The 16,692-nt window shown below is 37.8% G+C and overlaps 1 protein-coding gene across 1 annotated transcript; it reads right to left on the minus strand.

Moving 5' to 3' along the window:
- Positions 1 to 100: 100 nt before the first annotated feature.
- Positions 101 to 16,689, minus strand: LOC136683845 (macrophage mannose receptor 1-like; the record flags this gene model as incomplete). The annotated part of the gene is made up of 23 exons (XM_066659033.1): positions 101 to 333; positions 630 to 735; positions 987 to 1,132; positions 3,858 to 3,960; positions 7,004 to 7,146; positions 7,548 to 7,648; positions 7,737 to 7,804; positions 7,928 to 8,091; positions 8,183 to 8,218; positions 10,171 to 10,327; positions 10,400 to 10,472; positions 10,631 to 10,755; positions 11,119 to 11,318; positions 11,639 to 11,787; positions 13,824 to 13,939; positions 14,067 to 14,183; positions 14,395 to 14,552; positions 14,798 to 14,977; positions 15,062 to 15,199; positions 15,328 to 15,441; positions 15,553 to 15,708; positions 15,897 to 16,067; positions 16,317 to 16,689. Coding segments are annotated over 23 exons (3,327 nt in total), but the record flags the coding sequence as incomplete, so codon positions are not given.
- Positions 16,690 to 16,692: the final 3 nt, after the last annotated feature.

Raw genomic sequence — 16,692 nt, forward strand, 5'->3', positions numbered from 1 at the left:
TACTCTGTTCTGTACTGTACTCTTTTGATTATTAATATAATTTTGTTACATCAAGAGTATGTCATACATTTTATGCTCAGTAATTTTAATTTAGTCCTACCTCCTGACTGTTAAGGCCGATCCACAGGGGTTGTCCAAGTTTATATACCTGCAGCTCAATGTAGTATTGAGCATAGAGGTCTCGAATGCTGGCCAGTTTTGCCTCCTGAGACTCACAGTGTTGTTTCGCTTCTCCCCAGGTCATGTTTGTTTGAACGATCAGGTAAGAAGCATTTCCAATTGTGATGAAGGTTTTGGGCAACTCTGTGGGGGATGGGATGCTTAAATCTGAATCTGAAAAATGGAGAAAACACATAAGAAATATTTAAATTTAATAATCCCATGCATTCAAAGTTTCCAAATATATATACCAAGAGTGGTTGTAGCTTCAGAGCAAAGGACAATGACTTTCTAAAATAATCTAAAATACACATGTCCTTTGGAGTCTATATAATTCCTCATATGTTCATAGGTTTGATGCCTTTATCAATAGTAAAGGAGAAAATGTGTCCAGATTTTTGAATATCAGTGAACAATTACTGTTTATTTAAGAGTATGCCTGAGAAGCCAAATTGCTTTTTTGATCTTACTTAGAGGTTTACTGCAAATAAAGCCACTTGTATCATTGCAGTCTTTTTCCACCCATTGTCCAGGCTGTGATCTTTGCTGATTTCCCACAGCAACACATTTCTTATCCTTTTAAACACAGATAGGATCCTTATTCAAGAATACGCAGTTAAAAATCCCTTCACACACACATACAAACAAAGAATAAATCTTACTTAAGATAAAAAAGTATCAGCTAAAATAATGGTGAATATAAGAAACAATATAATCACCATATATTGTTGACATGTTAAGTGTTCGTGCTTATGAAATATACATGATAAAAACATGCTTAAAGCCAAATATCTGTGAATGCGTTCAAAAATCAATGAGTGACATACCAAATTATAATAGTAGCGTCTTGTTTCATTAAAGTTTGTGAATCTGAGTGGACTGCCATCTGTCCATTTATATATTATGGCTGCCAAATTACTGAAGCCAATCCAAAAATCCTGTTTGTCTTCTATCATACTCAAGGTCAGGAAAGCTAAATCAACAAAGGGAGAGAATAAAACCTGGTAAACGAGTGGTTAACCAGGCAATGCACAGCATACACAGAACACTCAGTTTTATTTTTGCACTAATGCAAAATGTCAAAGGGTACTGGGTGATTATTTGACATTGGGCATTGTCTGGGTTTTTACTTGGGGTAAGGAAACAGTGACAGAGCAGAATATGCCACACTAAGTTTACCAGAATGCAACCTGTATTTTAAAAACGATATACTACTCCCCTTTTTAACACAGTTCACTGGTGTCTCTTTAAAATATCTGTCACACTTTTGTCAAAACACCTCTGTGATCAAACATGATCTCTTTCAGGTATTCTCCTGTATATATGTATATATATATTTAAACATATTAAACAAATATTTATATATATATATATATATATATATATATATATATATATATATATATATATATAAAGGCCTGTTTCCTTTTCGTGGAGATACCGGCACCCTCCATAACCCGAGGCCGTTAGAGCCAGTGGAAGCAGGTGAGGCTAACAAAGGTGCACATCATGAGGATCCTTGGTCAAAAAACTTATAGGATTTCCTCATGAATGCGCTCATTGGACCATCTGAACCCTCAACAGCTCCAGCATCTGTTTTTTGAGCAACACCTGCCCCTTGATCACCCACAGCACCTGCCCTAAGAGCAGCCCAAGCACCTGCCTCCATGGACATTATTGCAGGACCTCCTGCCTCTGTGGATGTCAACGCAGTGCTCCCTGTTCCCAAGGACATCACCGCAAGGCCCCCTGTTCCTGACGACCTAACTGCAGGACTTGCTTGCTGCTCCTAGAGTTTAGTGTTTTGTCTCCTGTCCAGTCTCTTTTCCTAACCTTGTCCAACCTTGTCTAAGCTCCAGTCCAGTCACCTGTTGGTTCATTGATTATGCTAGTCCCTTGTATTTTGTATAACAAGAGGGCAGGGCAACAAAGGAGACTAGACTGGGAGACTGGGAAAAAGACATGACATAAGCAGAAACAGGTGATGGGATTCAGGACAAGACAGGGGCACATACCAGAGACAAAACACTGGACTGGAAACAAGACAGGACAAGCAGACCGGACTGGGGACGGAACCAGAGCTGAAACAGGAGACGGGACTGGGGACTAGACAGGAGCAGAAACCGGAGACTGAACAGAAGATGAAACACTGGAATGGTGTGGACAGAAGCAGGAAAAGGAGACTGTACTGTGGACTGCACATTGCAAAGATATGGGGACTGGAACAGTGATGGGACAGGACTGCGCATAGGAAAAGGGTACAGACACAAACAGGGACAGAGACTAAGGAGGAAACAGGCAGAGGGATGCAGACTGAAACAGGAACAAAAGAGGAGGAGGGGTCTGTGTCTTTATGCCCCGGGAGTTGCATGTTTTGGGGGGGGGGGGGGGTTCTGTCACACATTTGCCCTGTTTTGTGTGTTCCTGCTCTGTTTGTGTCTGAGTTCCTTTGTTTTTCATTTGTTCTGTATTTGTTCTGTTCCTGTTTCCTCCCTTGTCTTCGCCCTAGCCCCACCTTGTCATTAGTGATTGCACCTGTGCCTCCTTTGTTGCCCTACGTTCTAGTTATCTCTTATCTTGTGTAAGTATATATATATATATATATATATATATATATATATATATATATATATATATATATATATATATATATATATCTCCCTGGTTAAAATTATAGCTCTATTACTAAAATAAAACAAATAAGTTATTATTCATTTGGTCCAAGTCCAAGATAAGAATGGAATAACCTGTATATGTAATTCCAAGATGTAGTTTACATTTCATTGGTTTGTTTGGTAGCTTCAGAAATCAAGGGATTTACACAATAAGGAGTGATGCTGAATACTGAAGAGTGCTTGTGCCACGTTTGTGAAGAGTTCCAAATGAGAATCTATTGGTTTATAGCTTAGCTAGTCTTGCTAAGGAGCTACGTGTGTGCTAGCCTGCTCTGTTTTTTTTTTTTTAGTCATTATTTGCTCTCTCTCCACTGCTCGTAAATACTGTGGTGTTCGAAGAATGAGCATTGTTACACTCTTTTCATTACGCTGGACACAGAAACTCAGTAATTCTGACCCAGATAGCGCTATGTAATATTGTAAAACGTCACACGCTTGATTATTGTGGGGATCCGATTACATGATTAGTTTTGGTGCAACTGCATCCCTAGGTGGCACTAAAACAGAAAAAAGCCTCTTCAAACATTTATAGTAGCACCTCCTATATGTGCTTTGTTTGGACATGCTCCTTCACAGTAAGGCCTTTCATAAGTCGACCAAATACGTTCCCAGATGGGCTTGATTTGTTGGGTTTACTGCTGAATAAATATATTAAACTCTACCCACTTAGGTTTTTTTTTGTAGATACTGGCCATTGACAATTACAATTTTGACAGAATCGAAATGTCCTTAATTGTCTACTTATAGCCTTGTCCACAGAAGCACCATGTCAAATGTCAGAGCGATTGGCCTTGTGGCTGCTGAAATGTTAACTTCTAGCTTTTATGGCACCCTGACATGAATCTTCACGCTAATATTTACATGCTACCCCAGAATCCCTAAGCTAATAACCTTCCAGCAAAAGAGTCCTTGCCTAGCCTTGTTTGTTCAATCTCCTGTATCTCACTGGGTGGTTAATTGAAGAGGAGTAATCAAATTAATAGGATATGACATGTTAGTTTTTGAACAGGAAAGGACTCTGACCTTGTTGAAGTTTATTAGTTATTGATGCCAGATTTCCTCCAAAGTCCTTACAGTAACTTCTGGCCTTAAGCCAGGTTTGCTTGTCCGTTTGTATTCTGTAACACTATAAATAAAAAAAACATATAGATATGTTACATGCCACACCCAATTGTTTCAATAAAGAGACATTCTATCAAAAAAAAAAAGAAAATAACTGTAAAAAGTAACCAACACATTAAAGTGTCCACAAGAACACGCATACCCAACAAAACACTGCGCAGAACATCACAATCCAACATCCTTACAAATAAACCAGCTACAATAACTTTTTTAAGTGATGGCAAAGAAGATCCAGTTTTGCTAATGTTTAAATTGGTAAAGAACTTTAAGATCTAGTGATGAATTTGTAAACCTTTAAAAGATTCTTCACAATCAAATGAGACTAAAATCTGTTTTTAAATTTTGGTTATTAATTAGTTTGTAAACAACAAATTTATTTCATAATCACACAACTATTAATGAATTTTAATGTAATTACAACCTAATTAATAACAATTTTATTCTAAAGGGTTATGAAACAAACATGGTTCTTTATGGAACTAAAGCATTTTTTTTTATGACATTTCTCAAAGAACCATTGGTACCAGCTGTAATGGAAAAATGCAGATTGTTGATGTTGTTGGCACCGACATTGGCTGGGTCATTTCCAGGTTCAGGCTATCCCAGTGGCACCATACGTTCAGGTACAAATCTTTGGTATCAAAAAGCTAAATACGCTGTCACAACAGCAACAAATTCATCATGTTATGTCTGTATGGGGGCACGGGACGTTCCAATTATCATGCCGTTACATCCTTACAATGCTTCCACTTGTGCCAAATACATGAGAAAAATGCATCCAGATCCATTAAAGGTAGAATGCTTACTGCAGGGGAATAAAGGTAAAATGTGTAAGGATGAAGACATCCTACATCAGTCAATAAAGGGGGGCTTTATGTGTCCTAGAGATTGTGCTCTTGCAGCTGGCTCCAAAACTTTCAACTACTCAGCTATACATCGTGAATGTCCCACATGGCTTAAGTCCTTCTTAATGTTGTCCCCTACAGGAATGATTGAAAACCCAGATGATTATGTTGACAATTTGAACGCTCCCTATGAGTGTTACACTAGAAACTTGTCAAAAGATGTAATGTGTGTTGTAGCGAACCGCTTGCGCCCCTGCGCGATAGAGGTGGGACATTTTCCAGGGCATTGTTCCATCATGTGGGTGGTTGATCAAAATCAAAGGGTGTTTCAACTGGGGTCTGATCACACAACTACATTTCAGAACATGTATAGTCTCTATCCCCCACGCTACACGCTCCTGGTGACTCAACGGAGACCAAGGGCTGACATATTTTGGCAGTGTGGTAACGGAGGTCGTCTTAGATCGACCCTTCCTTCAAACTGGACAGGTACATGTGCTCTGGTTATGTTGGCAGAGCCAACACTTATTTTCCCTGGATCCAAATTGTCTAACCTTCCGACTAAAAAGGTGATTCACAGGGCGAAGAGAGATTTCTTGGGGGACCGTTTGATTTACTTAGATGCAATAGGCATTTCACGTGGCGTCCCCGATGAATTTAAAGTGCGGAACCCTATAGCCGCAGGGTTTGAGTCTATTTTCATATGGGTAACGATGAACAAAAATGTGGATTGGATAAATTTCATATGGTATAATCAACAGCGTCTGGCTAATATGACTCGTGACACACTGAAAATTCTGGGGGAACAGTTGCATTACACTTCACAAATGACATATCAGAATCGAATTGCCCTAGATATGGTTTTGGCTGAAAAGGGAGGTGTATGTCACATGTTTGGTGATCGCTGCTGCACTTACATTCCTAATCACACAGCAGCAAACGGGTCATTCACTGAGGCAATGAAGGAGTTAACAACTTTTACTGAGGAGTTGTATGAATTTTCAGGTATAAATAATGACTGTATGGCTTGGTTTGATTCCTATTTTGGCAAATGGGGAGCATTGGGGCTGAAGCTGGCTGTCGCGGTAATCATTTCTCTATCAGTATTTGCACTAATCGGATGTTGTATTATTCCCTGTGCCAGAAGCCTAATCATCAAAATTATTGAACGAGCTGTTGGTATACAATTCAGTATGGTGAGTGCAGATGTGTACACGGAGCTTGACCCTGCAGCTGAGAAAAATCCGCTGGATGAGATGCCTCTTGAAATGCCCCAGCCACTCCATGCCTCATTTGATGAGAAGTAAATTTTAATTTCATTTCATTAATTTTTCATTTATTCACTTTTCATTCATTGATGCTGATTTCAGGTTGATTTTATGATTTTATACGTTTAAATAATCATTTGATATAATCATTCAACATGTAATCATATCACGTGTAATCATTTAATGGTTTTTTAAGTGCATGAGTTATGATGCCTAGACTGAAAGCTTAGCTAGTCTATGGTTGATGTTATCTTTTGCATTTTCTTTTTGCAATATTTTAAATCATAAAAAGGGAGGAATGTAATGGAAAATTGCAGATTAACACTAATGAGTAATGTTTTGTAATATCTAATCTAATCTAATGACAAAAGATATGGGGTTTTGATTAATCTTGGTTAATTCTTAGTCATATAGTAGGCCTTAGTGCTTGAAGTTGTGGTTACGGTGACCTGTGGAAAATTACAGGCCTAAACTGTTATGTGTTGTCTGAATGTCTGAAGGACATTCTCACCATTTTTCCACCAATAAGGGAATGTTTGGGTTAAAACGTTGCTGGTGTACGTGACTGGGGCTCTATATGTATGACTTGATTTGTTCAATAAACTCGTGAGATAAGAGAGAATCTTTGACTTATTCCTCTGGTCTCCCCAAAGAATTCTTTGAGAATAGACCTCTCGATTTTCCTTCCTGGTTTCACATAGATTAATTAAAAATTTCCATAACACCAGCTTTATTTTTAAGAGTGAAACAGGTAAATGTGTGGATGTTGTGTGTTAGCATAATTGTTCTGACTGGTCTGTGGCTGCACTGATTTCCCTCTGTAATGTGGCTTAATGTGTTTGTTCATTGCAGCACATGCACACAAAAACCATGACATAGACCTAAATCATATGAGCTTGTGTGACATATGAAGGGAGCAAACATCATCTTTAACCTTTTTCTGAAATCTGACCCAGCCTTCATGACAGCCTCCTTGAGGCGGCTCAGTGGGGGCAGCAGTGGAGTTGACTGGGACAGTACCATTACGTTTACAGACAATCTTGTTATTATCACCACAGTTCACACTTTGCCAAAGCCCTGGAGGAAATAATGATGTATTACTTGGACAAAATAATTTTCAAACATCTCGAAACGCAGTTAGTTAAAATGATCTGATTTATCATTTATACAATTAAATCCTATTCTCTATATTTCAAATGTTTTACTAATCTAGAATACATATATCTGAAAGTGAAAGTTATCATTTCCATGTATAATTTTCTTTATGCATAGATGTAAACTATATGTAGCCCAGCAATTGAATTTTGTGAAGAGCTAAATGTAAACAATTAAATATCTACAGAAATAATTGCTCAGCTTTGTACTATTTAGGGCTCTGAGTCTACACAGCACGTGTTGGCATTTATGTAAAAGTAAATATGTGAGTTTAATAAGTTTAACTTCATGTTTATCTAGAATTTTCCACTGTCACAACTGACCTTGATAGAAAGTCATCTTCACACAGTTCTCCTCTTCATTCTCAAAAGCCGGCTGGTTTTTTTTCCATGCCTGGAATACTACTGGAGATCCATCCATCCACCTTAAACAGAAACACATGCTATGTTTATTTCTGTTTTAATCATACTTTAAATATGCTTTTAAATGTGAGAGTTCTGGCAGTAACTTACATTAATGACTTATCCAGATCAATTTTCATGCCAATAAAGACATCACTATACCTATTACTTAACTTTGACTAAAAGATACAAAAATATAAAACAGTAAATGACAAAACACAAAGTAGTTCACTATTTAAACATGCAGATATCAACAAGTCTTATTTTAAAATATTAAAATTCCACCACAAGGTTCACTTTACCTGATGCCAGACAAACAACCTCTCTTCTTCATCATTAATGACCACAAGATCACCGTGTCTGTGCTTACAGAACCTCCGTCCTTCTTCCATAGAGTCATAACCACGTTTAAAATAATACTGACTCTCCTTGAATATAACCCATCCATCATCTGTTTTATTGTATGCTGCAGGAGAAATAAAAAAAAACAGAATTATTTTTAAAATTCTTGGAAATCTCATGGAATTGAAGTGATAAACAACCGATTTCAGACTTACTTTGCTCCGTAATCTGCACTTCCTTTGGTGTAACTCCTAGAGGAAAACAAAAATTGTTTTAACATCAAATCCACTAATCAACATTCTCATGAAATTCTCTGTTTACATACAAGTAAAAAGCAATCCTATCCAAAATGATGAACATTCTTACAGGCCTCAAAACATCATGTGGCCTTTATATTAGCTCAAGAACCATGCGTAAAAAGAGCTTCATGAAAAGGGTTTCCATGGCCAAGCAGCTGCATCCAAGTGGATACAGTGGGATAAATCATGCTGATTAGGATGTGGGGTTGTATTTCAGGAGTTGGGCTCTGCTCCTTAGTTCCAGTAAAAGGAACTCTTACAACTTCAGCATACCAAGAGATTTTGGACAATTGATAATTTTGGCAAATAATGAAGCAAGGTCATTCGAGACGTGTTTGATGTGGAAAGCCTTGACTAGTCTGCACAGATTACAATCAATCAATCAAATTTTATTTATGTAGAGCTTTTCACAACAGAACGTTGTAGTTCTGAGCTCCACCCAATAGAACACTTTTGGGATGAATTAAAGTGAAGACTGTGAGCCAGGCCTTGTCCAACATCAGTGTCTGATCTCACAAATGTGCTTCTGGGAGAATTGTACAGAAATTCACGTAAAAACACTCCTAAAGTTTGTGGAGCCTTCCCAGACAAGTTGAAGCTGTTATAACAGCAAAGGTTGGGCCAATGACCCTATGGATTGAGAGTGGGATATCACTCATGTTCAAGTGTGTGCAAAGGTAGGCAAGCTAAAACTTTTGACTATATATATATATATATATATATATATATATATATATATATATATATATATATAGAGAGAGAGAGAGAGAGAGAGAGAGAGAGAGAGAGAGAGAAGAGGTTGTGAAGTTATAGCACCGCTGCATGGGGGCTCCATACACCGGCAGTGGAGGCTAGAGATCAGGAGAAGGTTCCTGTACTATATTTTCTGCCATAATGACTTGGGTTTTCATTGGGTATAAGCCATAACCATCAACATTAAAAAATGTATGCTTGAAATTGAGCACTCTGTTTGTAATGAATCTATATAATATATGAGTTTCTCTTTTTGAACTGAATTACTGCCATGGATTAACTTTTTGATGATGTTCTAATTTATTGAGATGCACCTGTATTTCCAATGGCACATAGATCTGGTATGCAGGCAGGCCAATCAAGTACATGCAATCCAAGTGTGTGAAGCCATGCTATTGTGACTTGGGCAGAATCAGCCCTGGAATTGCCCTATATACATATGGAATTTCTAGGAAAATACACCATCTTAATAGCAAACACAAATAAAAACCTATGCTCTAACAAAGTTTATCACCAAGTGACCTATGACCCATCCTTGCTTGCAAAAGCTAATGTGGTGTAGTGTTTTCAAGCCTGTAGTTAGTTTGCACTGGTCTGTATAAGTTAAGAACTTATGATGATCTGCTGCATACACCTAAATCCCTAGAAAATGCTTGAATGTGAAATGCAAAACAATAATTGCCTCTATTGGAAGCACCGTATAGATTGGGAGGATGGAAGAATCAAAGTGGAAGCAGGATGAACAAAACTAAACAACAGGAATTAAATAATGTATTTAAATAATTAATTAATGTATTGAAATATTAATGCATTCATTCATTTTCTGTAAGTGCTTCTCCAGTTCAGGGTCATTGTGTATCCGGAGCCTACCAAGATTCACTGTGCACAAGGCAGAAACACACCCTGGATGTGTCACCAGTCTTTCACAGTCCTTGTGAAATTATTGGTTAAGTAATTTTTGGATTCTGAAAAAAATATTTTTATACCTGAAAGTAATTTCATGAATGTAAATGGAATAAACTAAATGATACTCAGGTTAGTGTATTAACAGTACTAGATAATACTTCTGTGCAATAATTGGGCTATAAAAATAACCTCTATGTGCTTTGTTAATTTCCATAAATCTGAAAAATATATATTATTGATGTTACCTTTTTGAATCTCACAAAACCAGTCAGTTCTGTGATCACATTGTAGGTCCTCCCATCGTCCTTTTGGGTAATACCACGAGGACAAATACATTGTAGCACATTTTTCAATGTTGTTGTAGTTGTCTGGTTCGCCATAAAACCAGTTTTCATAGGATGACTTAAAGACAAAATATTACATTTATATTTTAGCATTCCCTATGAGGAATAATTTCATTTAAACCACACTCACAGCTGAGCCATCACTCCATGTGTAACCAACAGTGGGATCCTGGATGCTGTAACCAATCCATGGGTCCAGTGAACTGCAAACATAAGTATATGTATAAAGACTGTATGTCTAGGTCCATTTCCTTAAACACAAACGTAGTTTCTCAGAAAAAATCATCATTACCAAGCTGAACGACTGATGAAGATTTTAAAAATTGTTTTATCTATATTGTTATTAACATCCTATACTTACTGTTTCAAGTTTTCTGTCTCTATATTGATAGAACTGTGGATACTGAGCAAGTCACCTCCCAATTCTCGACAAAAGGCAAGAGCTTCAAACCATGTCTTCTTTTGGAGTGGGGACACTGCAAACAGCTTTAAGAAGCACATTAAATCACAAACTCAAATCAGTGCTGGGAAACTACAGAAAATGAAAAACAACAACAAACACAGCCTAAAAATATTTTATACTTTTAAGGAATTTACAGTTTACATTTACAATTATTTTTTGCCCGTAGGATAAACAGGATAAACCCCTCATACAGTAACCTGAGACAGGGATTGAACACAGGCTCAAATGGCACCTTAACTGTATGGTAGGTACACCTACTGCTGCACCACCATGGACAAACTCCCTAATAATGTGCTAAAGTTCAAAGAGCAGGTGTTCACAAATACCTAAAATTCATTCAGGCTCATCTTAATTGTTATTATTAGCGTCAATCATATTTATTGTACCTTAAAACACTGATCCCTTTTTCTGAGTGGAAACCAGCCCTCACTGCAGTTGGCAGGAGGAGTCGTTGGATGGGCTGGCGTTGGGGTCACTCCCTCTGCTTTCTGCTTACAGATGTATTTCTCTGCATTAATGCAGCTTAACACATCCCATAATCCAGCCAGTACACCTGTGGTCATGGCAACGCAGCCTTGTTTCCCTCCTGTGTTTTAAAAATAGATTTGTACAAACTGTACAAAAAAAAATCTGCGGCATTTAAAATTTACTATGTTCATTCTTACAGCCAATCACTTAAAGCATGTGTTCCATTTCACACAGTGGCACAACTAAAATCTCATGGGTCCTGTACCAAAAACTGTATGCACCCCATTCAGTAGTACCCTGAATAAAATATAATTGAATCAATTATATTATAATTTGATTTTGTAGTATATGTAGTTTGTTCTGTTGTTACATCTCAAATGGTTCATTCCACTCCGCTCAGACCATGTGAAGTGTCTCACATTATATCTGTAGATTTACCTGGCATTCCAGCATTGAAGTGTGTGAACAAAACTTTGCTAGTGTTTGTCCACTCAAAGATGTGTTTATTCTTTTGGTTGGACAGTCCGATCCAGAAGTGCTTCTCTGATCGTGCTCCAATCAGACTGACCAGGAATGCATTTTCAATTCTGCAAGGGAAAAAAAAAACATGAACAGACCCAAAGTATGGCCTGCATATTTTCACAAACAGATACTGACAGCTGCAGAAACAAACTGGGTAATATGAGATGAACTACTGTGGTAGTGTGTATGATCTGTATTTCTGAAACAGGTTTTCTCAAAAATTGAAAACTGCAGGAACTGCAGTCTGCAGTGAGTAATACAGTATGTGAAGTACTATTTTCGAAAGCAACACTTGTCTTACAAAAGGTAAAAAAATCAGTGTTTTCAATTATGAACATAGTTCTGTTTGCTAAACAGTGACAGAACAGGAGAGGGAGTGTGTATCGTGAAATAACAGCACGGCTGTGCAACAGCACAAACATGAGCAGAAAGTGACTACTGGAGTCCATCTTATCCATGCTGTTATTTCACAATAATCCACAACCTGGAGTGTTCTATTGCTTTTATACAACACTCTGGGTAATAAATAAAGTAAGAATTAAATAGACTGAGCTCTGAAAATTGCACCAAACATGCTTACAAATTGTCAATTACTTCTTTCAAATTATAGACCTTCAACAAGTAGCTTGTTTCTATGTCACAGTGACAAAACCCACTTCACTCACTGCAGGGCATTGATCAAATCTCTTACCATCTCACTACACTATCAATAACCTGCTGACTAAACTACTCCAGATAAACGTCTGTCCAAAAGAGCTTTTAAAGGGAACATAAGACTGTAGCAAACTGTTCTTTCATTTGTTTACACTCAGAAGCTATGTGTCTTTTAAGGTGAAACAGTATGTTTGAGGAGAAAAAATATTGTTGTTTATATGGCTGAATTTTAACTTGTTTGTAAGTTTTTAATCACTGTTTGAATTACCACAGAAACTCATTTGTATCCTAAGTTGTAATATTTTTTTTTGAGAGACAGATCCATCTCCGGCAAAATAATTCAATATTACCTGCCTATGGAGCAGGAATAGAACAATATCCTCATCTTGGTTCATGTTTTTCAAATTTTGGAGGTCTGTTTGTTGTGTAAAAACCAATAGATGCTTTTCTCTGCTGTGAGCAGATAGAAAGAAAGACTAGCATACTGGACAGGGACACTTTTTTCCCTACACATTTACAAATGTGTAGCATCTTAAGCATTCGTAAACACTGGTTTCAAGCACATATGGATTGGAGAGCAGCAGGTGAGTAGGAAACATTTTCAGAATAATATAAAACATGTTTTATGAGTAATATGTGAACGTTATACTTATAATCTAAGTTAGAAACATTTAAATGAAATAGGATCCTACACCTACCCATTAAGCTTGCTGTGACCGTTTATGATCCGATTAGCAACCAGCTACCCTTAACAACTAAGGTTACTCATTGGTCCACCTACTTCATCATTAGCTCTACCCCATGGGTCATCAGGTTGGCACCTCTCCTCATTGGTGTTTTGATGAATTAAGCCCATGACACCTCTGGAAGGCTCAACAGTGAACTCTGACATCCCAGACCTACCCCCACCCCCACTCCATGCTAGGCATCTAAGCATCGTTTTCCTTAGGGATATGGATACTGCCTGCTCTCCTCCACACTTTTGGAATACTCCCTTCATTCCATATTATAACCATCAACCGCAACAAACTTCATCATCTCAGGTGCACACTAGTACACCCAGTACAAGCCTTGGAGCAGAACACACTCTTGCATGATGCACCATTTCTTTAACCTCAATCAATAATAATAATAATAATAATAATAAGAAGAAGAAGAAGAAGAAGAAGAAGAAGAAGAATTGTAGAAAAAAGAAGTTGACAGAATAATAAAAAAGACACAAATTTAGTCCATGAATACCTGACCTCACTAAAGACCTTCTGGTTGAATTTTATTAAATCTATGCAGATTTTTCCAGCCCCAAATGGTGCGCTTATATTCCAGCAGTACACACAAGTATCACAAAGGTGTAGCATGTCCTATTCCTAATTTTATTGACAAACATATGCTCTGAAAAACTGTGTGGCCTTTTGGACAAAAACCTATGTGTTAAATACACAATTCTGACCTGTCTGTAATGTCGACTAAATAAGATCCACTCTTCTCACACATCTGTTTGGCCTCTTGAAAGGTTTTAGTCTGTGCTCCAGTTTGATAGCAATAGTAGCCATACCTGACCCAACCCTTAAAAAGTCAAGAAACATGAGATATTGATTAGTGAAGCAAATATTGATGACTAACAAAATTCCTTACAACCACAGTTCAAAAGAAAGAAATAGTCCAAATAATAAAATCTGAAGCCAATACTCACAGGTTTGCAGCCTGGGCTCGTAACAGCTGTGTCGTTAGTGGATGGACTTAAATGGGTTTTTTTCTTACAGATGTATCCATACTTGTTCTGACAGACTTGGTCAGCCCACTTTCCCTCCTGAACCAGACACAGGTAAATTTACTGGAGGGAATGTGTCCCTTATTTGCTAGTAATGTGCATTAATTATGCTGTGATTTATTATTTATCTATATTACTGTCTGATCTCAAAATTAAGCAAAACATTAAGAACGAGTATTTTAGTCGTTATATTAATATATAGTTTAGTGGAAATGGATCTGTGTTACAATGTAAGTGATGATTTTGTTACCTCTCCTCTCATTGAAACACAGTCTTCTTTAAGGGTGGCATCTTGGCTCGGCTCATTCACATCCCACAGGACAAATGGGACGCTGGAGTGGTCACTCCAGTCAAAGAGCATCGCAGTCTTGAGGTCATTTAAACCAATCCACACTTCATCTGTCTTCACTGTGTACATTGGAAGAAATAATAAGAAAGGCATATCAGAGAATTTAAATTATGTATTCTTCACAGAACTGATAGTTGGAAAGGAATTCTACAGCTGGGGTCAGTTTATCCAAACCCCTCGTTCCTTATAGTGTTCTCTTCTGATTCAAACCAAATTCAACAACCTGAACTTATGCTGAATGCATGCCACCCATTGTCCATTTTATCCTACGGAGTTATAGCTGATAGAACACACACAAACTCACAGTATCCGAGTTGTGAGATGACAAAGCTCTGCTCTTCTACACTGAGAACGCTCAGCAGATCTCCACCTTCACGTCGACATGTGTCTTTTGCCTCCAGCCATGTTTTCTTTGTCCGGAAGAGGTGGTAGCAGTGGCCTGAGTAAGGAATCCAGGGAGTGGTGCAAGAACCTGTGTGAACAGCTGGACAGAAGCAGACATAAAACATACAGGATGTCAAAGACCAGCATTATTTAATACTTCAATATTCAAGGAGACTCTCATTACCTGGTGGAACAGTGGGAGTGGAGAGGCCTCTTTGACAGATATATCCATGTCTATCAGAACAAAGAGCAGTGGACCATTCAGAACCATGAAGTTGACTTAACACCCCACAGCTACGGCCTGGTAGAGAAGATGGTTGACCTTTTCTCAGAAAATCACACACAAACATATGAGAAGAAAAGAATTAAATTACAGATTAAAGAGTTACTGTTTTGATTAACAGTCAATTTAAATAAAAATAAATGATGAATTAAGACAAGAAAACTCACCACTGAGCCATTTCAGATAACGTAAAGGTTGTCCATTGACCCAATGCCATCCACTAGAGGCATCCAAACTGTTCAGTCCTGTCCACAACACTGCCCCTGTTTTCTGAGTCAGCCCTAAATAAATGAATCAACTTAATAACATCATTTATATTTCATTTAATTTGTTTTTTTGTATTACATTTACTGTAAGTAATCACTGTGTCTAGGAGTCATTAGAGCCTGTACCTGATATGAAAGTCTGTTCATGGGGCTCAGTGACACTCAGCAGATCTCCCCCCTGCTGCTGACAGCTCTTCCTGGCCTGGTACCAGTTCAGTGCAGACTCTTCATTCAGCTGGTAATACACATTTGTCAGAGGGTTCTTCACCCAGAAGTTGTCATCTACAATCAGAAAAGCACCAGAAAACTAACAGTCAGATATCAATATAGGGTTAAGTTAAATGTTAAACATTACAATGTATGTATTAATATATCATTATTTTTAAAAATAATTAATTATTATGTTACTGAATAAACCCATAAAAATCTGTTCTAAGGCATTAGTAGCAGAAACCATGTACCTTTTTTACGTATTGGACAGTAACCCCAGAGCTGATCGGGTTCAAATTCCCGTTTAACAGCACACCACAGACGTTTGATGGAGGAGCCATCCGTTGTGCAGTCTGTGTACCATTTCTTTTCATAAAGGAATGGAAATTCACAAGGTTGTCCAAAAGCATTTCCTTTAATTGTGTATATCTCTGTGATAACAAAAGGACAAAATAGTTTTAAACATTGTTTGAACACAATATTGCAGTGTGATTTTAATTTCAGCAGACTGTGCATTCATATATGGATTTAAATTCAGAAAAAATATTATTATTATAACCTTAAAACAATAGTAGTTTGTGGCCCCACCACCAGTTCCAGAAAAAAGTACAATATTACAAACATAATTATGGTTTAAACAAATGTTGTGATGCTGCTGTTTATTCTGAGAAACTAAATACCTTCATAGGGCCGAGAGCAAACACTGTCTGTCGTTCCATGAATTGTCCACTTGCCCTTGTCCCCTGGGTTTTTGGACAGTGTCAGTAAAGTAGTGTCTCCCTGAAGGGACAAGTAAAGAGACTCATTCTTCAGGCCAAACAGAGTGTTGTTGTGGCACTCCCACTTCTGAAGATCACTGCTGGAATCACAGATGAACCACTGCAGTTTATTGCCCTCAATCTTGACCCCTGTGCCGAGGCATTTCTTCTGTACAACGTTAAAGATGCGGTTCTCTGAAGTCCAGCGGAACTGCTGTTTGGGGTTCTGAGGGTTGCACAGAGTCAGCTCTTGCAGACTGTCTCCCAGACATCGGTTCTTATGGGCGTTGTAGATCAG

Source organism: Hoplias malabaricus, unplaced genomic scaffold (genome assembly GCF_029633855.1).
Source record: "Hoplias malabaricus isolate fHopMal1 unplaced genomic scaffold, fHopMal1.hap1 scaffold_528, whole genome shotgun sequence".
In the NCBI taxonomy this organism is placed as follows: Eukaryota; Metazoa; Chordata; class Actinopteri; order Characiformes; family Erythrinidae; genus Hoplias; species Hoplias malabaricus.